A 24618-nucleotide genomic window follows, 5' to 3' on the forward strand; every position below is an offset into this window, starting at 1 on the left:
TAGTTTGTTTTAGCGTATGTTCTGAGCAGGAGGTTTGAGATACTTTGATTTAAAAAAGTGGTGATGAAACAATGTAGGAATTTATATTGGTTGATGGGCAGAGTTTAAAGAGAAAAAAGAGGGACAGGCAGGCATTAGAGGCAGACAACATGGCACAGACCAATATAATATTTAACAAAAGATGTGAATTAAAATCAATTTAATTATTTCAGTGCAAGTTTGAGCCCATGAAGGGGAGACTAAAGGCTTGTCTACACTCAGAATTCCACTGGTTTTACCTTAAGGTGCAATTTTAACTGCTGTAGTTAAATCAGAGCACAAAAGGCTGTGTGGACACACTCAGTTTAAGCCAGATTTATTTCAGTTTCACTTAAGTCTACTAGGAATAGGTTGAAGCTAAAAAGAAGTAAGGCACTCTTTAATAAGAATTATACCTAGCTCTTATATAGCACTTTTCATTAAACTTATAAATGTTCATAAATGGAAATAAGAGTGTCCACAGAGGGGGTTGCACTCAATTAATTAAACCAGTGCAAGTTTGTGAATGGATTGGGGTAGGACAACCTTGTTATCAAGCATTAACTTTTCATCCACAAGACCCTCATATTTCCCATGGATAATGTGATTAAATTGTTTCCTGTTTTTTCTTTATAATTTAGAGGCAATAAATCAACTACTGAATTGGTGTTAATTGCCTTTTAATGATGTGAAAGAAAAAACAGGATTCTCTCCCAAGTGGCTACAATATTTTCCTTGAAGGGTCATCTGCTCCATTTATTCAAGAATGCCATACCTGTTGAAGTTAATGTCTGGATAACTAGAATACTCAGACTTCATCTTGGCATTGCGTCGTGGAAAAGTGCAGAAAAAAGCATTAGCTAGAAAACTAGCGATCTGCTCCTGTGACATTGTGATGGAGTGATTCATCTTTTGTTTCAGTAAAGGTATTGGCTACCAGAAGAGAATGAACAAAAAAAGAGAGAGAGAGAGAGAGAGAGAGAGAGAGGAGAGAAATAATTAGTTTAGCAATTCAAAAAAAAAGCAGGAGCACAAAATTACATTTGCTAAATTAGAGCAAGGGTAATTTAGGGCCATTGGCTGGTCCTTAAATCAGCAGCACCATTAAAGTCAAGGGCTGTTCAACTAAGATGATTGGGAACTAGCTTGTTTGACAAATAGCAGATTTCTAATCAGTAACAATAAGGCCAACAAAGCACAACTTATCAGAGAAAAAACAGGCTCCAGAGGTGGAAACAGACTGAACGCAGTAACAACTGGGCAATCTTAAAATCAAGTAAGATATATATAATATTTTATTTATTCCAGCAGCTGGATTCTAAAGTTATGCCTGTGGGTAGTTCACTATTCTGTCTCAGCAACTCTTGTCAGGCCTGACATACCGTCCGTACTCCACGCATTGGTGTCATTATCTGTATCTAAAAGGTGTTATGTAATATAACTATACAAACTGGTAACATACTTGTCCCAAAAATCATTGCATGGTGTGTGTAAGAGGTGTACACAAAGGGTAAGAAATATGTTCCAGAATTATGTTCTTAAAATGTATTTGGCAAGCAATGCTTAAGATACAACTGTTTCAAAGAAATATGATTCTGATTGCTTGAATGTCTCTCCTTGAAAAGTAGCCAAGATGTGACCAAAGACAAAGAAAAGCACACTGACATGCAAGATAAACAAAGACATCAGGAGAGCAAGTGGAGAGAGATGACCATTTAACAATCTCAATGGGGGATGAAGATTGCACCCCAGAAAGCCCACCTATCTTTTGAAGCAGGATCAATGAACTTTGGAAAGATATAAGCAGAGAGAAAAGGCCATTTTGGCATCCTTCACCTGAAGGGATAAAGGAACTGAGCACTTTGAGATCTATGAAGGGTCCTGGCCAGATAATCTGGTCAGCCATGGTGGAAAAGAGACTTGAGAAACACTTCTTTGAACAAGAGAGTCTAGTTTGTTGAATCAGATTTTAGTCTTAGAAGTGTATTTTTACTTTTGTTTGTTTGTAACTTTCATCCTTATACTTGGCATCATTCAATCCTCTGTCCTTTTTGTTAAACAAATTTGCTTTACTTTTACTATAAAACAATTAAGTGCACTTTCTGAAGGGAAGGGAGTGTAAAACCCACTTAAGCTAACAGGCTGCAGTATACTGTCTCCTTAAAGGAGCAACAAATTTAACTTCTGTTTGTTCACTAAGGAGACTGGACATTGCACGGAGTGGTCTCTAGGGAAGTCTCTGGGGAAGTTTGTTACCTGCAAGGCAAGAGTTGGACTGACAGAGTCCTGAAGAGTTTACTGGGAAAGCTGAGAAGCTGGTTTGTCAGGGAGTTGTCACACTTCTTAGCAATAGCAAAACTCTCAGCTGCTGAGGCTGAGAGGGTTAACACTAACTCTCAAGTCTGGGAACCTCAGCATATTGTCACAATGCTGTTGCACAATTTAAAGAAAATGTATTATTACAGCACTCACCCATTTACAGCTGTAAAATGAGCGGACAAATGTCACCTGAACTATAACAGATTTAATTACTCAACGATTTATTTTGACTCCCTCATCCAATTTTGTGTTTTGGATAACTAGAAGACTCAAATATAATTTGAATTAAACAAACACACACAACAAGCACCATTATTATTATATATTTATTTTATGACTGGCTTATCAATTTGAATGCTTTCTTTCTTTATCCCCACCCTATAAAACAGGTGCAGTGCAGAAATTCTGTCCCTTTATGATATGCCTGAGGAGGAAGATGTTGGATGAAATGGAGGAGTTGGAGAGGAATTTAGTTCACCATTTTCACTCCTGTGGGGAATCACTATTCAAATCTTATTTAAAATCACAGGTGGAAACCAATTTGGAGAATCTCATTCTACATTCTAAGTGGGCATCTGTCCACAGCATAAAAATTAGCACAACTAGAAGTCCATGATATAAAAAGGACCAAATTTAGCAATACATTTACAGGACAAGACTAAAGTGGATTAACAGAGCTGTGAATAGGCCTAGGATGAGATTAGGAATGACATGCACTGGCAAAAATGAATCGAGAAGATTGTACAGAGCCTACTTACAACTATCCACATTTGTAACTTGTATGATTAAACCTTTATTGACACCATTGGTTACCACTTATATTCAATCCATCTTAATCTCACAATTCCATGCAACATCCTCAGGTTGAAGATGCCTCTCTCCAAAGAATTTACAAGTCTACATAATGAATGTTATGAAGACCAGGACACCATAATTAAAGATTTAATACTTTAAGGGAAGCATAATTAGCCAGAGTGGAATAGTAACTTTTTTTTTATTATTATTAAAAATAACCCTAATGAAGACCAAAACAAAACAAAAAAGTTTGGGGGCCAGAAAATGAAAAGAAATACTGAAAATAGGAGCCACCAACTTTCAAAGTTATCCAGGAAAAAACAAAAAGTCTTAAGTAAAGACTAATAAAGAACAGTGTCTTACAAAGAATATTTTCCCCCCTCCCTATCTATAAGTTCACATCAGACAAAACTATCCTTTGGGGTTGTCCACACAAAATGCTACAGTGGCAAAGCTGCACCACTGTAGTATGTCGGTGTAGACACTACCTACTCCGACAGGAAGGATTCTTCTGTCGGTGTAGGTAATACACCGCCCTGAGAGGCAGTAGTGAGAGTGACAGAAGAATTCTTCTGTTGACATAGTGCTATCTTTATGTGGACTTAGGTCATCTTAACAACGCCACTCAGGAATGTGGATTTTTCATACCCCAGCCTATGTAGTTAAACCAACCTAATTTTCTAGTGTTCACCAGGTCTTTGAATCTGTTCGCTATTCTGACAAGGCACTTGTTCATTAGTAATGGCTGTGAAACGTCTGTGGCCACTGAAGATGGTCCCTCCTCCTTATCTGAACACCAAATATGGCTTTTAAACTCATGGGAGTAATGTTAACAGATGCACTAAGCATATTCTGCAAGTTTTCCCCTCCACAAAATGTTCTATAGTGAACAGGATATCAGCTAAAGAAACTTAAAAGGGGCTTCAGAGTAGCAGCCGTGTTAGTCTGTATTCGCAAAAAGAAAAGGAGTACTTGTGGCACCTTAGAGACTAACAAATTTATTAGAGCATAAGCTTTCGTGAGCTACAGCTCACTTCATCGGATGCATCCGATGAAGTGAGCTGTAGCTCACAAAAGCTTATGCTCTAATAAATTTGTTAGTCTCTAAGGTGCCACAAGTACTCCTTTTCTTTAAAAGGGGCTATAACCCAAAGCAGACTCTCCTTGCTGGCAGCTCTATTTGGGAGTTCTGCCAACAAATTAACAGGAGTCATACGCTACAAAGAATCTTCAGTATCTGGTTTTATAAATCATCATGAGCTGCATCTCTGAGTGCTCTACAAGATCTGGAGAGGGGAGCAGGTTTCTGCCCCTTTATAGAAATGCTACCCTCCCCTAGACAGCAGCCACAGATTTAGGATATGTCTATACTTACTGCAGTCAGAGGGTGTGACTGCTATTTGAGTAGACACATGCCCAAGCTAGCTTTAATAAGCTAGCTGGAGCAATGAAGACATGACAGTATGAGCCCAAGAACCTTGGATAATTACTCGCAGAGCTAGCCTGCACTGAAATGCACACTGTTGTGGCTTCACTACTCCAGGACCCAAGCTAACTAGATTAAAGTTAGCTCCGGTATGTCTACTTGAACTGCCTGTGGCTGCAATACACACACACACACACACACACACACACACTTAATGGAAGCATTTCTGAAAGGTATCTTCTTTTCTCACTCCCTGCAAACAGCACACCTACAGTAAGAGGGAGATAGCTGTAAGTATGAGGGGGCGTTAAGTGCAGGAATTTGGTCTTCACCCCAGCTGGCAGCTATGCGGGACAGCCACTTTACTGGTAGGCTGTAGGAATTCCAAAAGGCTTGAGTGGGTAAAAGGAGAGAACCAGGGTAAGCATATTGGAGCCACTGCAGAGACTGAAGGATAGAGATTTATATCAGCTTCCTTCTCTCTAAATTCTTTGGCAATAAGTGAGAAGTGGGTGTTTTTGTTTGTTTGTGGGGGAGGGGAAAGGTTGAGGAAGGTTGTCTCCTCTTGATAAGTAAACCTACTGCAAAAGGAGCATCCAGTTTGCACAGTGCAATTAGAAGTTTACACAAAGCTCAAAGGTGGACTATAACATTTATATAAAAACTAAGCTTTTAGTTATTACTGTTAATTTTATCATTAAATTCCACACCATTCAGTGAAAAAAAAATGCTTTCCATTAGTACCACACCCATTTTTGCTTTGTGTTTCTTCCTTCTCTATTTTCCTGTTTTTCTCCCTCCTCTTGTCTTTCCTCTTTTCTTCAATGCACATTTCCTCCTTGTGTTAATTTCCAGTTCTCATCTCCCATGAGCTTCACTCCCATGAAAATGATCAGCAATGAAGTAGTTAATGCTCACATTTAAAGCATCCTCACTAGGTGTTAGAGTTAACCAATCAATTAGATGAATGTGAGCGATGGAGTTCACACTTCTCCAAGCTACTGTTTCAAGTTCTGTGCAAAGTGATCTATGTTTTCAATGTCTGCTTTTTAACAATGAGAAACCAACTTTCCTCTTCCCCAGTGGAAGCTAGGATTCTGCAGGATGTGAACATGCCATTTCTCACGCACGCACGCACACACCATACTTTAGAAAGGCTGAATCCAGGCCAGGGGCTATGTTTTTGACATTTCTGATTTAGAGTAATTATTCAGCATTAACTAGGAAATACTGCTGCAGAGCTATAAAAATGTCTTGAAACGTTTTGTTAAAGAGGAGAAACTGTGTATTGGCAGAATAGAATGTGTTAGAATAAAAAGTATCAGAGATGTATCACTTTAGACAACACAAGAGAAAGCAAACCCTCAGACGTATGCAGCATTTTCACAAATGTATTAGCAGATCAATAATCTCTGCATTAAATCCTTGGCTATCATTCTTAGTTTCTAAGGAGACCTTCAAAAAGGGGCACAGATTCCCACTCATCTCTAGTAAATTCACCATTTTGTATTTTTACTAATCTACTGGCATGTCTACTATAAGATTAGGAAACCAAATTGACTCTCATCTACCATTTTGGTTTGCAAAAAGAAAAGGAGTACTTGTGGCGCCTTAGAGACTAACAAATTTATTTGAGCATAAGCTTTCGTGAGCTACAGCTCACTTCATTGGATGCATCCGATGCTCAAATAAATCTGTTAGTCTCTAAGGTGCCACAAATACTCCTTTTCTTTTTGCGAATACAGACTAACATGGCTGCTACTCTGAAACCTGTCATTTTGGTTTGGTAACTTGACTTCAGGAGATGCAGATTTTGAAAAGTCACATTTTCATACGAGCAAAAGCAATTACACATCTGAAAATCAGGATGAAATTAATGCTCTTTAGATTTTAGAAACTGAAATCAAACTAGCAGACCCTGCTATCCTTTAATCATAGCCGACAGCATGAAAAATTTTACTCTGAATTAAAAGAAGTCTGAAAAAATTCCTTCATTGAGTTTTTCCCATAACATTCAAGGGATTTTATTTTAAGAACCACTTTTATATCTGATACAATATTACAAAATAAGTTAGAATTATTTAAGTAATGGGCTAGTAGCTATTGTAATAGTCATTTAAAAAAATAATCAAATGAAAAGACATTTCTTCATCCCTTCTTCTAGCTCCTCCCTTCCAATTAAACCATTGGGATCTTTGTTTCTGGTTCTCCGCAAATGCAACAAGCACAGCTTCAGTGGAGCTGGGTCATTATGTTTTAGCACTAGCTGTGAAGAGACATTTCCTATGTGAACAGGTGCAATAGGTAGAATTATTGGATATACAACCCTAAGAAACAAGCAATAAATGAAATCTTCATTAAGAATGTTTTGATATATTTTTATAAAATGTGAAGTTATTAAATTTATATTCACTGAATTTAGATAGCTCTTTTGACTACAGGTTTTTCTTTCTCCATATATTCATCTGTTCATATTAGGGCTCTGTAAGACTGGGTTATGATATCACAGAAGAAAAAAAATGGAGAAAGATTGAAAAATCCTGTTTCACAGAATTCAGTTTATTTAGCTAAACTATACTGCTGTTGTAGATTAAGTCATTTCAGTGTATAAAATAGATTTCACTACTGCATCTTAAGTTCAGCTACATCTAAACTCATACTAGAGATTATATACTATTATATTATATTATTATTATTAGATTATATACAACTTATACTAGAGATAGTATAAAATGGTCAATAACATCTCTCAAACAGAAACATTTCAAGGCAGTAAAACTCCTTTAAAATATGCATAATTTAATCATCTTGGTGTCCTGTGCATGCTGTACTCACTTTTAAAAGCTTTGTAGCTGTCAGAAAAGTTCTTCCAGCCAAATGAGTGGTAAAAAGACCAGAAAATATTCCAATTTTCTGAATTCGTGTCCTCTGTAAACATCCTTTTTAGCATAACTAAGCAGGGCAATGCTTTTCTATTCCAATAGAAACACCTTACTTTTGAAAAAATCTATTTAAAAAGTTGAGACAGTCATGCTTACTAATTAGAGGCTCTATCCTGCAAATGCTTACTCATCTAAATAGTCTTTACTCACATGAACAGTCCTATTGAGTTTGAGGTGACTTTTCCCAGCAGTAAGCACTATACCAACTAAGAAGTGCCTGCAGGATTTGGCCCTATTACAATAAAGTAAAACATTCATGATCATTATTGAGAATTGTATATTCACAGACACTGTGGAGGTGTAAATATAATCATGTATTTTTATATGTAAAAGAAGAAAGCCTTATCTGAAGCATTATTCACATACAATTAAAATAGCTTTAAAATAGCTTTAAAAGTGGTTTCAAATCCAAAAGGGTATAAAAATCAACTAAAATATTTTCAAAGTTTAAAAATTTCATGGTCATTTCATTAGAAAGAACAACAGGACATTCTAATATATATATAGAATTTTGACTGATGGCTTAAATTAAGGTTCAGAAATGGGACAGTGAGTTTTTAATGTTCTTTTGTACCATTGTGGATGTGTGTTGTCCTCCCTGTTCCCTAGGCCTCAGCTAAATGTGACAGAACCACCACAGCTTTCAATAAGAAACATAACATGACTATGGCATTTTGACCCCAGCAATTGATTATAGTTTATAGGAAATTAATCTGCACTGGGGGTGTACCTATCTGTGCTTACTTACCTGAGTGCAGATACTAGGGAGACAAAGTGCTAGCTTCACCATATCAGGCAAGATGGATTGGAACAAATGCTGAGACTCTGCATCTTCGAGCACCTAAAAAAGAAAGATTTCTTTTACACCAAAAATGTGATTGATATTAACAAGATAAAGACTGCATAAGTCCACTTTTCACATTGGAAAATAGTTAACATTAGGCAAGTTAATCTTAAATTATTTTGTTTAATAACCTCTTCATTCCTATAGCATCTTTCATCCAAAATTTTCAATTAACTTTACAAACTAATTATCTTTCCCAATATTCTGTAAAGTACAGAGTAGGTAACCATTATCCACCCATTTTACTTATATGTATGATGAGAGGAGAGGTTAAGCGACTTGTCCAAGGCAAAATAAAAAGCAAATGACAAGGTGAATGTAGAATCCAATTAGCCGCTAATTAATCTCTAATGTAATAAAGACAAGAAAATGGTTATCCAAAGACACTTTATAGAGTTAAATAATAAAGTTACTAGGAAATAAGAGCCAAAGGGTAGAGAAACCTAAGATGTATAGGCAAGAGAGAAGAGATGTTTCTAGCTGTAATTTAAAATGAAATGAAGAATTACTGATGGAGAGAGAAACAGGAAGAATGTTCCCAGACCTCCCAACTGTCCTAGATTTAACTGGAGAGTCCTGCTTTGATCCCCAAAACACCTCTGTCCTGGTTGAAGTGAACATTTCTCCATTAAGGGCTGCCCTGGGGATGGAGTTTGCCCTTGGCCCCGCTTTGAGAGGGGCCCCAAACCCAGTGGTAGTGGCGGTGTGACATGGCACACAGGGTCTCACAGCACCACTCACATTTGGCCTGTCTGCTTCTCCTCTAAATGTGACTGGTGTTGCAACATCAATCAAATCTGGCCAGTCTACCCTTCCATCTCTATGTGATGCTGCATACCGCTTTAGCCACCTGAAATGTTGGGAGGTATATGTTCCAGGTGGCAAAAGCTTCAGCAGAGAAAAATTAACATTGGCTAGACTGTGTGGAAGCTTAAAAAAAAAAAAAAAGGGGGTCAGGGAAATCCCAGGAACTTTTCACTCAAGATTACCAGTTTATACCAACTGGGGAATTGATTAAGCTCAACTGAAGTCAAGAAAGCTAAACTAATTTACAGCAGCTGAGGATGTGGCCTACAATCTTTGAGGGGAAGAGGAAGGTCTGAATACATCTGGTAGTTCTTCTCCGCTTTTTTTTTTTTTTTTTTGCTCAGTCAATTTCCTCTTCTCCCCCCTCCTCTTATTTGATGTCACTCCATCTATGTATATTTTTATTCTAGTTTAACACAAGGCACTGAAGGAATCTGAAGAGCAAGATGGTTGGGTCCCTCCAATAGGCAACTAAGATCATTACCTTCACCAACAACGATCCCCAAAATCTGGAGATATAGTATTCCATAGTTTTGAAGACAAATTGTCAATTTAGAACATCCAGAATTGCTTTCTAAATATTTTATATATTGTACATACCAAAAATATGTATAGTAGATAGTGGACTTAATATGAAAAACACTGATGAGTGTTATTTACTTTAGACATTCATAAGAGTTCAGAGATTAAATAATCAAAAGTTAAAGAAAATATTTCTTTTTAGTCATATATTTTGTGCTTTTCCTGCTTCAAGTGTCCATTATATGATTTCACTACACACTGAAGTCTCTTTGAAACTTAGCAGATAGATTTCTTGCTTCTGGCTTCCACTGGACCACCATATACTACTTCAGTTCTTCACCTTTGTGGCTTGTTCTTCCCTTAAAACTTCTGCCTTCAATTTTCTACAAATTATTTCTACAGCACGTACAGGAGATGCGAAGGAATGAATATAAATGCTTGGGAAGTTAAAGGAACTTATGGAACAAACTAAATATGTGAAAGAAAGGAGAATAATACAACCTTAATACATACTTAGTGTGGCTCTAGTTTATTATTTATAACTGGGTGAAAGTCCGTGCTGCCATTCAGGTGTAAATTTGTAAAGCGTAAAAAAGCCAAAAATGGCTGAAAACTTAAAAAGTGGACATAAAAGTCCATGAATTCTAGTAATGATTGAGCCTGATGATATTCTAGACAAAAAGAGCACTCAACCATCCTTGAAGCTTTTTCCTTTGCTTTGCACTGACTCAGACATTCTAGGCTTCAGAGTGAGACACAGACAGAATGACAATCCTAGAATCTTATAATAAGATGTTCATGAAAGAAAAAAAAAGGACTATGATGTAGAGTTTTAAATTTCCATTTAACACTCTGAATTAAAGCTCTTTTCTTGCAAAGAAAGTAGCAAGTTGAGAAATCTGAAGGAAATTTGGCTGCAGTAGAGCAACTGAGTGCAAGCTATATATATAGTCTATTAAAAAATACAGTAAATATTTTCAGAAATGGGACGTCTTAATAAAAATTGAATAAGGCACTTATTGCACTGCAGTGGCTGGCTGTTGGCTTCATGTACATTTGCATTTTTGTGCAGTAAAAAACATGGATATCAAAGATAACATCTAAAATCTAGGTTTCAGAGCAGCAGCCTTGTAAGTCTGTATCCACAAAAAGAAAAGGAGGACCTGTGGCACCTTGGAGACTAACAAATTTATTTGAGCATAAACTGTAGCTCACGAAAGTTTATGTTCGAATAAATTTGTTAGTCTCTAAGGTGCCACAAATCCTCCTTTTCTTTTCATCTAAAATCTAGTACTCTTCAATTTTGGCAGGAAACTTTAAAGATGTTGGCTTGTTCTCCCACAGCACAAACACCCCAAAGTAATGAGAAACAAAAAAGTGTTGCAAGCCTGGAATTTCAGACTTCAAGCCATAAAATAAAATGAATACATATAGAAATTAAATCTATTCAAAAGAAGACATTTAACCTTAAGTGTCTACCAGGCTGTCAAATTCTGATATTTTCTCTCCTTTGGGTAACGCTTCCTGTCTTTTAAAACTGACACATGAATAGTGGCCGCCATGCTTTGCTGACTGCCACAAACTATACAGTATCACTTATCTGGTGACACACTATGGTACTGAACTTTGTCATAGCTGTCAACACTTCAACCTTTTGTTTATGCTCCTTTGCAAAAAATGTAATGATAGTATGACACATATCCTTTCTGAAACAGAACCAAGGCCAGCAACTTCACAAGTCTGATGGCAAATGTGTAATTAAATGAATTTAAGTGCACATTTTAAACTCTGAAATTCTGCTTTACTTTTTCCCTTTCTTGTCCCTCCTTATGCCCCTACAAGAGCATCTTACTCCGTCTCTCTTACCCACCTATAAGTTTGATTAGGAATCCTCCCTGTACAAATCATGAGGCAAAGTACAGACATTTATGCACAGGAGTACTTTCACTGGGACTACTCACGTGCATGAAGTTAAGCATGGAATAAGTGTTACCAGTATCAGGACCTAAAGGCCTAATCCTGCATCACCTACACAAGTGAATAATCCCACTGATTATTTTAACAGAAGTCATTTACCTAAGTAAGAGCTACAAGACTGGGTGCTAAATCCACAAGCATATCAAGGATCTCCCACCTTTTTCCTCTAGGGATCATCATTGCTTTCAACCCTCTCCTTTTTACAAGGCAGAGTTTCCTAAATAGTTTTCACCATAGATTCACAGTGCTTTTTATCTAGAAAAGGGGGAGGGATGATGAAGGGGGTACTTCCCCTTTTTCCCTAGCCCTCTAGATCTTCTCAACAACACTTCTACACTTAACTAAACCATCAAGTTTTCAGGAGGAAACAAAACACGCTAACGTGACTGTTGCAGGATGCAGACCAAGAGCACACCCCCTTATGGCCTGCCAAACCATTGCAACCACTGTGACTCAGTTTCCCTCCTAGTTTTCACCGATAATTCTCTTGGCCATCGGCACAGTTCCACTGCTGAGGTGACTTAACCCTCTGGCCAAGTCACAAGAACCCCTTCTGGGCTCTAAAGTCCAAACACACACATAAGTCTTCCACCCTAGTCCCTAGGCACAGTCATTCCTTCCCGAGGGTCTGTCTTCTTGTCACCTCAATTCCAGCCCTTCCTTCCCAGGCTCAGCAACAAGATATCCTGGACTCTATTCAGTCCGGTCTTCCCACCTATATAAAGGGGACATTGGAGGGTGGGAGAGTGCAAACAGAGTGGCAGTACAAGTGGAACTCACACCCACCCTCTATAGGTTCCTGGCCCGGGGAATACTAAAAATTGGACTGACCGTCCCCTATAACCACTACCTGTCTTGCTTCTCTTTTCTTCTACACTACCAGCCTTCCTGACTGCCCTCCTAATTCTTTATAGAGCACAGACTCCCAAGATTCCTCTCCTGGGAGTCCTCTCTACTTGGCTCTCTTCTCCTCTTACTGAGACGCTGCTTTTATATCTCCCAGTGCACCCAGCTCATAGTCATCTGATTGCCACATGACTTTATTCATTTCTTCCACCTGGGGACATGGGGTAGGGCGGGCTCAGGTGTAGATGAACTCTAACCTTCTTACAAGTCCACTCACTCTGTGACAGTGGCAATGAGAAAAAGTGATACAATACTTTAATTATAATAATAACAAAATAATAATAACAATAATAATAATAATAATAATGTGATCAGATTCAAATGATGAAAATCTATTCTTCTTGAGTGCAGATGCCCAAACTTTGGAACATTAAGCCATGCTCATTTGTGGATAAATTTACATTATTTCTCTTTTTCTAACTTAAGGTACAGAAGCATAAAAATTGTTGCCAACATTTTTCTTGATAGAGAGAAATAAAGAACATTAGCAATAAAAACCTATAGTTGACCAGTTAGGTCCTTACTTTTTATATGTACCTACCCTTTGCGGCATTTTTTGGGCAACTGGGTTTGAAACTAAGTTATATAACTGAACGAAATCTACAGTGTATTTTACCTATCACCAAAAATTTTGAAGGAATATTTAAAGCTTTAAGATCTTTTTAGGAGGGTTTTATTTCTCAGGAAAGCTCTAGGGTTTATTTACAAAACATCGGCTGCTATTTGCCAAATATAATTTGGTAATTTCATCAAATTGATGTGATTGACTAAATGACTATGACTTAGTGATGCAAATGGTTTAATGAGCTGTAGCAGAGGTAAGAGCTCCTAGCCAAGCATACTTGATTTGCAATTTAGCAAAATGAACATTTATACTGCAGCATAAGAAGCTTGACTAAACACTGCCATAAGTAGTGACTGCTTGTCAATATAAACTGGTCCTCCAAATATAATGAACAAATGTGCCTGACAGCCCAAATGAGAAGAGGCTGAGGTAGCATGTGGTGGTAGTGATGGTAGGGAGTTTAAATCTAAATCTGACAGCCCATCAAACCAAACAAACTAAACGTATGAAACATGCACTTAGACAACTCTATCCATCACATAAGAAGGTAGAATAATGAAGTCAAAAAGACAAAAACAACATGCAGAGACAGCAATGGCTTAACATTTTCTACTTGGTTGTTTTCTCTTCCCCATATTAACTTGCTGTGACAGGATGCTGACTGACTGAACACCACTTCGGTAACAAAATGAATGCTTCCTTCAGACCTGATGAAATCTGTGTTTCCCAACTGTAATTTATTTTGGTCATTTTACTCCTTTCTGCTCTTCAAACTGCAGTCATATTGTTTGTAAGAAAACATTTTTCCTGTTTTAAAACATCTTGTTTCATATTTGGAATCAGTTTCCACAATACTAGTTACTGTCATGACCTGCCTTTCCAGCTAAGCAGTTTTGCCAACTATTGTAACAGTAGATGCAATATATATGGAGGTGGTAACCACTCTATAGCTAAAACAATTATAGTTGATTTTATGTGACATTGTAATATGTCAACTGCATTCAACTTAAGGAGTTTTATGTTTAAATTTAGCAGACTATAACATTTCCCCCTAAACAAAATACCCTCAATATTCCTAGTGCCTAATAAAATCAATACAATATTAATTTCTGGATTTTACATATATATTATATAAATAAATAAATAAAAGCCCACATTCGGTAGCCACGCACACACACACACACACACACACACACACACATTCAGAAGCCAGCATCAGAGAGATTTTGAATCAATAATATAGTTCCAGGAATGAACAAAAAATATGAATGAAGCAGATTTTATTCTTGTATTTACAAAGTAAGAGCAAACTGAAATTCTGGGTTAAAGGAGTTTAATATGAATTTTACCCCCATAAGAAGAGAAAGTGCAGAGAGGTCATTTGAATATTAAGTCACATTAATAAAATTCAGTCTCTTTTCATGTATCAAAGGGATAAGGGCATGGAAAAGAAAATAAAGCAGAGCAATAATAATTAAAAGTAAAACACATTGTTCCCATTTGGGGAGGGGACAATAAGCATTTACTATATTAATTTACAGATTTTAATTTGTTTTGTCTCTTTACCAAGGCCACAATTTTGTCCTGCTTATATACATTCAAAATGCGGCTGCAGAGGTCATTTTCTTAGCTCATTGCTTTGACCACGTCACCCCTCTTTGCATCCCTCTACGAGTTTCCCTTTCTCCATCAGATAAAATATAAAGCTGCTTGTCTTCATTTTCAAGCCCTATTCCCAAAGTTGCTTATCATGTCTCATACATTAGTGAGATGCTGACTCTCGTCTCCCTTCAGTCAACGATGCCACCCTTCAACATGCACTCATTAAACTTCCAAAAGAGTACCTTTCTTGTGCTTTGGAAGAGTTCCTTATATACAACTATAAAGCTACCTCATTATCCTCCTTCAAATACCTCCTTAAAACTATCCTTTGCAGTGAAGCCTACAAAAAAAACCTTTAAAATGGTTAAGCAGCTGGAGTCCTATGAGAACTGCCTATCACATTAACCAATACTGTCTCCTTGTTTTCTTGTGCTTCCCTGATCTGTTGTCTTATACTTCAGGCCCTACTTAACTTTCGATATAGCAGATTCGCAATATTAGACTTCCACCGCAATTTTGACAGTGGGAGTCCCCGTTCTCAGACCCCAGAAGCTGATAATGGGAGCCCCAGGCAACCAACAGTGCAAAATCGTGGAAAAGTAATAATGGACTTTTCCGCAATTTTCCATGGCTTGTCCACAACTCAGCTGCAATTTTTTGACAATCATCCTGCAATTCAAGTTGGGCCTTATTTAGACTGTCAGCCCTTTGGGGCATGGACCATCTTTTTGTTGTGTGTTTGTACAGCACCTAGCACAGCTGGGTCCCAGTCCATGACTGATAGTCCTAGGTGCTACCACAATATAAACAGAACAATTTTCTATCATACATCAATATTTTACCAGAAAGAAGAATAACCTCATCAATAACCATTCAGGACTCCCCAAGAGGCATATGATAAATGCTAAAACAGAAGTGATTCAAAAACACTGGGGATTCCTAAAAGTAATTTTGCCTATGAGTTTATTTGGTAAATATTTATAAACTACACATTAATCTAACCTGTTCCTGGTTTGACTGAGAAGAGATCCTCAGGACACTTTATAAACAGTGATTTAACTCAAACTGTTGTCAGTATCACATAACCCTGGCTTCTTGATTGGGAGATAATTATGATTCCACTTTGACTGCATTGTGCCAGCACACACCTACACATTTTATCAATGGTTTGTGTCAGGGACTGATACACAGATATGAGGGTGCAGTTCTCTAATAAGTATACATATATAGCCTTGTACCATGTAAAAAAAAACTATTAATCATTGTCTTTATCCAAAACACTGTAGAAAGCATGACAAGAAAGCCTATAGCCTGGCAGCAAAAAAAAACAAACAAACAAACAAAGAAAAAACCAACAAGTGTTTAGGCTTTTATTTTTATTCTTACATTAAAGAATTGTTAATGAATTTCCAACACTATAGGAAAATAAAACAAAAAACAGCCAAACAAATGAACTCCCTCCTCTCCCTTTTTAAGTTATCACATGAAACTAATTAAGTAGGAAACATACTCAGCTGTCAACTCCATTACTCAGATACTCTTCCGATGAGAAACCATAGGAAGGACAAAGTAATCTTTGGAGGGATGAGAAAAATCACAACACAGGATTATGCAGAGAAGAACTTTATTTGAAAAAAAGAGAAATGTTTCTGACATTTATCAAAACCACAAACTGACACTTTGAAAAGAAAAAGGAAGACAGGTTACAAGAGAGAAGTTAATTCATTTTTGTTTAATTTTTTTTGAAGGCTCATATATGTCTCCTGACAACTGAACCCTGAAATGATTTCTCAGGTCTATTAACCTTGACAACTGCAGCTTCATTCTTACAGTTTTTCAAATTTTTAAATAAAGTCCAAATGGTTAATGAGAAATAATTATAAAAAGTGCATTAAATTTATTTTTATGATTCATTTTAATGTACTTTTTTTAAAAAAAGTTTATATTTCACCACAGTACTGGAAAGATAACATTTCCGTCATGAGTATGGACAGGATTATCATAATCAACCTGGGTCTGGGGAATGACATACTATACTTTCTACAAAAAGAAAAGGAGTACTTGTGGCACCTTAGAGACTAACAAATTTATTAGAGCATAAGCTTTCGTGAGCTACAGCTCACTTCATCGGCAAATGCATCCGATGAAGTGAGCTGTAGCTCACGAAAGCTTATGCTCTAATAAATTTGTTAGTCTCTAAGGTGCCACAAGTACTCCTTTTCTTTTTGCGAATACAGACTAACACGGCTGCTACTCTGAAACCTATACTTTTTACATCTCAGTTGCTGGTCTACATCAGTAATGATTGAAAGTCATTGACATCTGAAGGTCACTTATGTGAAATAACCGTCCATCTCTCTAGCTATGAAGGATTGTTCACATCAGTACTTTCCTTTGTCCAAGCGATGGGGCTTCCAACACTTACTTTGAGACTAGTCAAAAGCCTAACAGATATCATCAAGCACTCTGATATTCAGTTTATATTTTCCCCCCTCTGATCTTGGTTCCATTATCCTTAAAATGTTTAATGACTTCTTTCTTTAATATATGGCCCGTGAGTGAAAACTAATTTACTCCAGAAGCTTTTCTGTCATCATGAAATTGCAAGAGTAGTGCTCAATCATTTTATGAGCACCAGCAGACCCCTATGAGTGAAGGCCTAGTAATTATGTACTACAGTTGAAAGATACTGGATTGACGTCATGGAGTCTGAAGTCATTATCCAAAACGAGCTGCAGCACAGGCAGCAGCAGTAGCACCACAAGCTTCCCAACACTGACCATCCAATGTGCTCCACCCCTCACCTGAACGGATCATCTCTAGGAGTCAGCTTCCATGACTACTCAAATCTTTGACACATGTACTGCTGAAACTGCCAAAAAAGCTGATATACATCCTCTCCCACTGGCAGGAATAGCAAATTCAACCTACTACCTTTTTGATTGTAGAATCTCCCCAATAACATTGGCTACCAGAGAAGCGTGGGTCAGTTTGGCTAGAAATATTAAATTCTGTTTCTTCTCACACATACATGCTGTACTTTGGGTCAACCTATTGCTGAAAATTGACAAGAAACCATTAATGGATAAAGTGGATGGATAAGGGGATAATTTGGGTGTCTCAATTGATCGCAGAGATCAGTTTCTCCTATTCCACGAATTCCAACACTGTAATCTACTTGGTCCACCTGCATGACATTACCTGCAGCTTAAGCATCTCTTGAAGGACATTTGATCCTGATGCGCTGGAAGGACCAGAGACTTCAGAATTGTTGTTGATGTGGTGAGAGCTTCGTAAGTTCACCCAACCAATTGGAGCCCATTATGTCTTACAGGCCCTAAAGTCCCTCTCTAATTTAACTGCCTGCACCATGTATGTATACTAACCAATGGGGAAGTGCCTTGCAAAACATTAAAAACTATCCAGCAGAGAATTATATTTCATTGATACTGGTCCCCATATAGGTTACTGTGGACAGGCCTTGACAAAAAGAGACTCCTGCTGGAGGTGTGGGTTTCCTGCAGCCACACACTGGCTCAAAAGTTTGCAGCTGATACAATCCTTTTGACTAGAAGTAAGTAGGAAGATTAATATGATAATACATATCTCCTTAAAAATTACTTTCCACACTGTGTTTAGCAATTTATCCCTTCATCTTGGAAAATTTCCATCTCACAGAAAGCTTGGTTCTCTAGAGCAGGGCTTGAAACCAAACAACTACCTCACACCTCAGATACATTTGAAAAGATTTGCTCTAACTTTTTAGAATCTTTGATTAATCTCTACAAAATAGAAACCAAAATGTCACTTTTTTGCTTCCTCCTCCCTTTCCATTCCTCTTCTTTTACTGCTTTGCTCTTTTGTCTCTCTTCTCCTCTCATAGGGGTGGGTGGAATCCAATAAAATAATTTTTTTTTGAAAGGGTGTCAGAAAGCATTGTAATGGTGGCGTTTTTCAAAAATCTACCAAGAACAGACTTGACACCACAAACTTGATTTGTGGATGCCACGAAAAAGGCAACCTATATTAACCAATTTCATTCACGACTAACATTATCCATTTTTGAATCAGTGTTCCCAGCTGCCAGCACTGCACACCTAACATGACAGAGAGCCCTACTTGAACAATATCTCTAGTAATAAAGATGTCATGTGCCTAATCAGAACCTCAGTAACACCTGGTGCAAACTCACAGCCTTCAGTAAGTAGACAGCTCTTGGTAAGCAATTCTGTTGATGAGGATACTATAAGGAATAGACTCCAACTCACTTTCTAAGATGAGATAGCAGGAGTAAAAAAGCAGTTAAAAACCTTCAGTTACAAGAATAAGCAGATAGGACTTTGAAGACAGACTGGAAATATCTGTAAATGGCACTGCCATTTTTTCCACAGCCACTTTTCAGGGTAGCACTGCACTTCAAAGTTTTGAAAGATTTTTACCTTTGAAAGTTTTTCAGTGGCACAGCTATTTCTGACACCTATTATGTGGAAACACCATGAAATAAAGCAAGAGGAGGAATGTTCTGATGAAAGAGCATGTAGCTCATTCATTTGTGACAAGGAATTGTTGTGGATAATGGCATAGTTTTCATACAACCTAATGATTACAGTAAAATCTGCCTAAAGCAACCACACAAAAGGCCTGACAAAAATCTGACTGATGAGCAGAGGTGGCTTTCAAATGAAGACTGCATATATAGGTACCTTCAAATTAATTAGATGTCTAATAGAAGCGGTCTCTTACATTAGTTTCACTGCATTTTAAAAATCTAAAATACACCTTTCCATATGGCTTAATGCATATGTACAAACTTTTTGCACACATAACATAATTATAACTCCACATCTGTTACAAGTGAGTAGCCTACTTTCCTCCACACCCCACCTAAGGCAAATCTGTTCCTATGACATGCTCATCACCATGGTGCCTGCATATGCCTTTTTTTAATAACTGCTGATAGATATGGAAAATCACCTATACACCTGTAATTCAATCCTTATTGCTATTGTCGAAAATGTTTAGCCTCTACATTTTAAATCTGTACATTTCAGATAAATGCACTTCCAATATTTGAGGTAACTTTTTTCAGTTCTTCACATATTAGAGACCTTCATGTTTTGTTCAGTATGGGGAAAAATTCATTTCTGCTACTTTGAACAGAAAACCCTCCACCGCACATTCACAAAACCATTTCAGTTTAGATTACTCTTTTTTAATCTGATGTAATGAAATTTTTTCAAAACATCTGGACTAAAATGAAATCCAGAATGGAGGAGTGGATAGGTTATTTCAGGCCTTAGGACATGCTGTTTCTTGCTTAAAAAGCCTACATTTGTAGTGCTGACCTCTCTCAACAGTGCTTACTTCTGTTAGCTCTGTCCAGCCAATTACGAAGATAATTTATCAAAAACCCAGTCATCAGTACAACAAGCCTGTACTTTAGATTTTCCTTTATTCTGGTTTCATTGATTACAGCACTCATTTATTCAAGCAGTTGGTTCAAACAAAAACATATCAAGGACTATTCAAGTCTTCCCTATGTGAAGGCCTGTAGTCATACAGAAAAGTAACTGCATGAACTATATATATATATATACACATATACATATATACACATATACATATATATATATACACATATACATATACATATACACACACACACACACACACACACACACACACACCCACCCACCCCCTCCCAGTAAACAGACACTTAAATCATTCTTGCAAGATAAATGTACCGAATATTAGTTGTGTGTTCTTAAAATGAACATCTTTCAAAACTAGAGTATAGTCTAGAGAATAGGACTGTCAAAAGTTCTAGATTCTAACTAGACCCTGGTACTAAATGACCATGTGACCTTTAGGCTTGTTGTTTAACCTGAGTCTCCATTTCATCATCTGTAAACTGAGGAATTTAACACTTGTATAAGGATAAATGAGATGGGGGATGGGGGTATTAATTATTTAAAGGTTTGGGAAGCTCTTTGTAATCTTCCAGTGAAAGATTATAGAAGTATTTTATTACCTGGACAGGACTGTATTGATTTCATCCATATACAGGAGGAAGCAGCTTACTGATATTTATGACCAGACCATTCCTCTAACAGAAGAGCCATACTAATTTGACCTTTGCTAGTCTGCATACCATCATCATTTGCACATAAGATTTGCTCCTTAATTCTAAAAGAGTTGATGGAGTGATGGCTACTAGTTGTTTGAAATATTACTACTAAAACCTCAGCACTTCTACAAAATATACTGTCACGTGTACTAGTACACTATGTAGTAGTATATATCAAATGAAACTATCCTTTATCAAACAAATGAACAAAGTACATTTAGTAATGCATTATCTTGTGTTGTGTGTGTTTTTAGTCACTAAATTAGCCAACTCAGTAACAGGTTTCCCAGAAAGTGTGAATTTGCAAAGGTCTACCTCAATAATAAAATTTTGCCATATTTTACATTTGTAAATAATTCTGGAGTACAATATATTGAATAATGGAATCAGAGGCCCATTGTAGTGGGTTCCACCGCAATGAACTTGAATTTACATGGAGTCGTCTACACAAAAAAACTAAAAGAAATCTTTCTACAAGCTTGTTGTAAACAAGTACTTTGTGCCCATACCTGCATAAGTATTGCAAAGCCAAAATTTAGATATTGAGATCTGTGTAAATGCAAAATGTTTGTTAGTATGATACAACATATGCTATAATTAAAACTGCTAATAATAAAGAAGAAACAAATGTTAATGAAGAAAAACATCTGTATTTGCAATAAAGCAATTAATTTTCATTCTTGAAAACAGGATATATGCAATGATGTTCTAGTCAAGATTCACAGACACAGATCTGTATGTAAATAAAGAAAACAAGGAACATTACACCATGATAGAGGCATACTTTTCATAGGGATCCAGTAGCCAGAACTAAAAGATGAGCAGGTGAGGATTAAAAGAAAAAAAATTCTTTCTTCAGTCTGAATGACCAACAGGACAGGTCATTTGCTTCTGCTGCTATAGTTACATAAAGATTTACCTATTTCCAAATTATGGAAATTGACAAATTATGCCATATTGTTTTAGTCTGACAGCTGACACACTGTTTTCTATAGATTTTACCAGAAACTATATAATGGTATAGACCTTGACTGATCCTAAAAATAAATTAATAAGAACAGCAGATTTTAGCATCTTAAAGCCAAAATAAAGTGCATCCGAGCTGCACTGGGCCAGAAAAGAGGGAGGATTTGTTTTATGGCATGATCCTCCTTTCCCTTGACTCCAAAGATTGAGCTCTGGATATGGGAAGGGATGGGTCAGAAGGTTAGCTCATTTCTGGGGCAATGTCACCATCCCCAACCTCATAAGGAATATCCAAGTAAGTGATGAATGAGTCAACATTCATTTATGCAGCTTCCCCCACACAAAAAAAGGAAACCCTATAAAAGAGGGGGTTGGGAGCCACAGAATTCCTCCTAAAGGAACTGTGTTTAAATGGAAACTGAGATCAAGAATGGAGGCACCTGATCTTGAACAAATTTCCTGACACTCAAGGCATTGGGCACAGAAATCCTCCCTTCCTAATCTGCATAACCAAATCCAGGGCTTGGAAACAGCTAGTATGTGCCCATACACCATCTCTCTGAAAAACGTGAGTAGCAGCAAAATCTCAGCTTTTTTTTTTTTAAAAAAAAAAAGGTTTCTAGCTATTCGGGTTGCTAAGAAAGCTGTAAAAATTTGAACTGAGTTTAGCTGATGCAGAGATGCAAGATGTAGAGAGCCTGGAACAAGAGAGGTGTGAGCTGCCCACTCATCTCAACTCAGATGCCCAGTGACAGTAAACTATATTGACATTTAAATTATTTCATTCCTCATAAGAGAGGGTAGATCACAGGTCTTTTCCATTTCTTGTGACATCATTTTGGTTCTAAAAAGGGTATTGGCGTGAACCCACCACTTCCCTTCTGCCACATCAAAAAGGAGCCCACCAAAACATGTATAAGCCCCACCAAGGGAAGCTAAGCTCAAGGAGTCTGAGCTACACTCATTTTGATTACTCACATGGGAGAAGTTTCATTTTTGTGGATGAGCTTATAATACCACCACCACTTCCTCTCCCCACCTCAGTCTAACTGCTGGCCAGTTCCCACTTCTCATCTCTTTTCTCCACAGAAAATCAGTCAGGAACTTCATGAGTCCAGACTTTCCATTTACAAAATCCTATGTAGGAATAACCTACAAAGTTGACAATTTGTCATTTAATGACATGTTTAATATGAACATTTAACTTTTTTTTTTTAACCGAATGAGGCAATACAAACATCAATCCATTAAGTGTGGAGGATCCTGAAGTACATATACTCATTGCCTGCATGTATAGAATGACAAGACCACAGCAGACAACTGGTGTCCACACCGCAGTAGCTGATAAAGCAAGATATGATCACTGGGTCTTTTGGTTTTGATTCCTTCCTTTCATTTAAGTATAAGAGGCAAGTACATTACTTATATTACTTAGCAATTGATTTAGTCTGCAGCAAATTTCGGCAGTGGTGACATTTATTTTCTACTACTAAAAATCAAAATTAAAACCCATAGACTTCCTTCTCAAGGAGGGAAGCTGATTCTGACTCCAGCCCTGAGCTGTTTCACCAGCGGCTTTACTGTTAGTTTAAATACTGCTGCTATGGTTGCTCAGTTTTGTACAGAGGCCAGAAATCTCTGAGCTTGACACAACTCCCCTGTACAATCAGTGTAATGAGAACTTACAACAAACTCTGTGCCAACTCTTCTGCTGGTTACTCTGGCAGAATTCCAATGATTTTACTGAAGACTGGTTCGGAAGCTGGAGAAAGCCTCCAATTTGTGAAATCAATGAAGCGCCAATTTGGCCCTACTCGTTTAAGTCTCTGCTACAATCTATATAACCAAAACTAAATTTGCAAGCTGGATTTTGTTTTTGCACTGGTCACTCCAACAGTGTGTACAATGGTGCCATGTCTATTTAAAATTCAAAAGTTTCTCCAACTCTTCAAACAACGGCGCAGTCACAGACAACAAAAGAGCAATTCACAAAGCAGCATCAGCAGTATGCTTAAGCTCAAAAAGTTTAAAATTGTAAGTAACAAAGAATGTCTTAAGAGGATATAACCCTCTTTGTTCTTGGAATTAACTTCCCGAGACAAAGCAGAAGCAATTGGAGATGGAGCCTTTCACAGATCTTGGGATTTGGCTCAGGCAATCCTTTGCCCACTCAGAGAATGATAATTGGAAGTGGGATGGTAAATATACACTAAAGGAAAGGGAAAAATGTTCAAAAATAAACAGAGCACTGTTTATAGGGAACCATTAAATAAAACCCACAGGTCTGTTGTCAGATAGTGAAGCCCCACCACCATTAGGTTATCATCATCTCACCTTGGGACTGCGACAGCCCCAACCTCAGCAACATCCCCCCTTTCCACCTCCTACTCTTCACCCTTACTTTCATTGCCTACTCTTTCCTATCACTTTGGAACGTTTCCATTTTTATTCCTTGCCCTCTGATTAGAGCCCAGCATGATTTTCAAGCAGCAAGAATTTCATGATCTAGCTAACAATATTAGCAATGACGTGCAAACAAATCACACACGTGGTTAGCCACTGTTAGAAAACAAGAGAAAACTGTGTGTCAATTCCATGCACGTCAGCAGAATTGTCCACCTACCAGATATCAATCCCAGGTAGCATCCATTAGGGACAAGTGAGCCATCTTGACTTAGCAGGAATTCTGTGCAATATTACTTACTTACGTTTAAAAAAGTAAAGTTTTCATTTTAATTTTGTTTCTTACAAAATGTTTTAAGACAATGTTCCTTATTTCTGGAATGTGAGTTTTGCATTCAC

General features: G+C 37.3%; 1 protein-coding gene across 11 annotated transcripts in view; it reads right to left on the minus strand.

The window, feature by feature from the left end:
• PARG (poly(ADP-ribose) glycohydrolase) overlaps positions 1–24618 on the minus strand; it is a 124630-nt gene that overhangs the window by 61668 nt on the left and 38344 nt on the right. For all 11 annotated transcript variants that reach the window (XM_038408842.2, XM_043518908.1, XM_038408840.2 and 8 more), the window contains 2 exons: positions 8249–8341; positions 794–951 (listed from right to left, as the gene is read on the minus strand). In XM_038408842.2, coding sequence (XP_038264770.1) covers positions 794–951; positions 8249–8341 — 251 coding nt within the window. The remainder of the gene's footprint in view (positions 1–793; positions 952–8248; positions 8342–24618) is intronic.

This window comes from Dermochelys coriacea, chromosome 7, assembly GCF_009764565.3.
Source record: "Dermochelys coriacea isolate rDerCor1 chromosome 7, rDerCor1.pri.v4, whole genome shotgun sequence".
Lineage (NCBI taxonomy): Eukaryota > Metazoa > Chordata > Testudines > Dermochelyidae > Dermochelys > Dermochelys coriacea.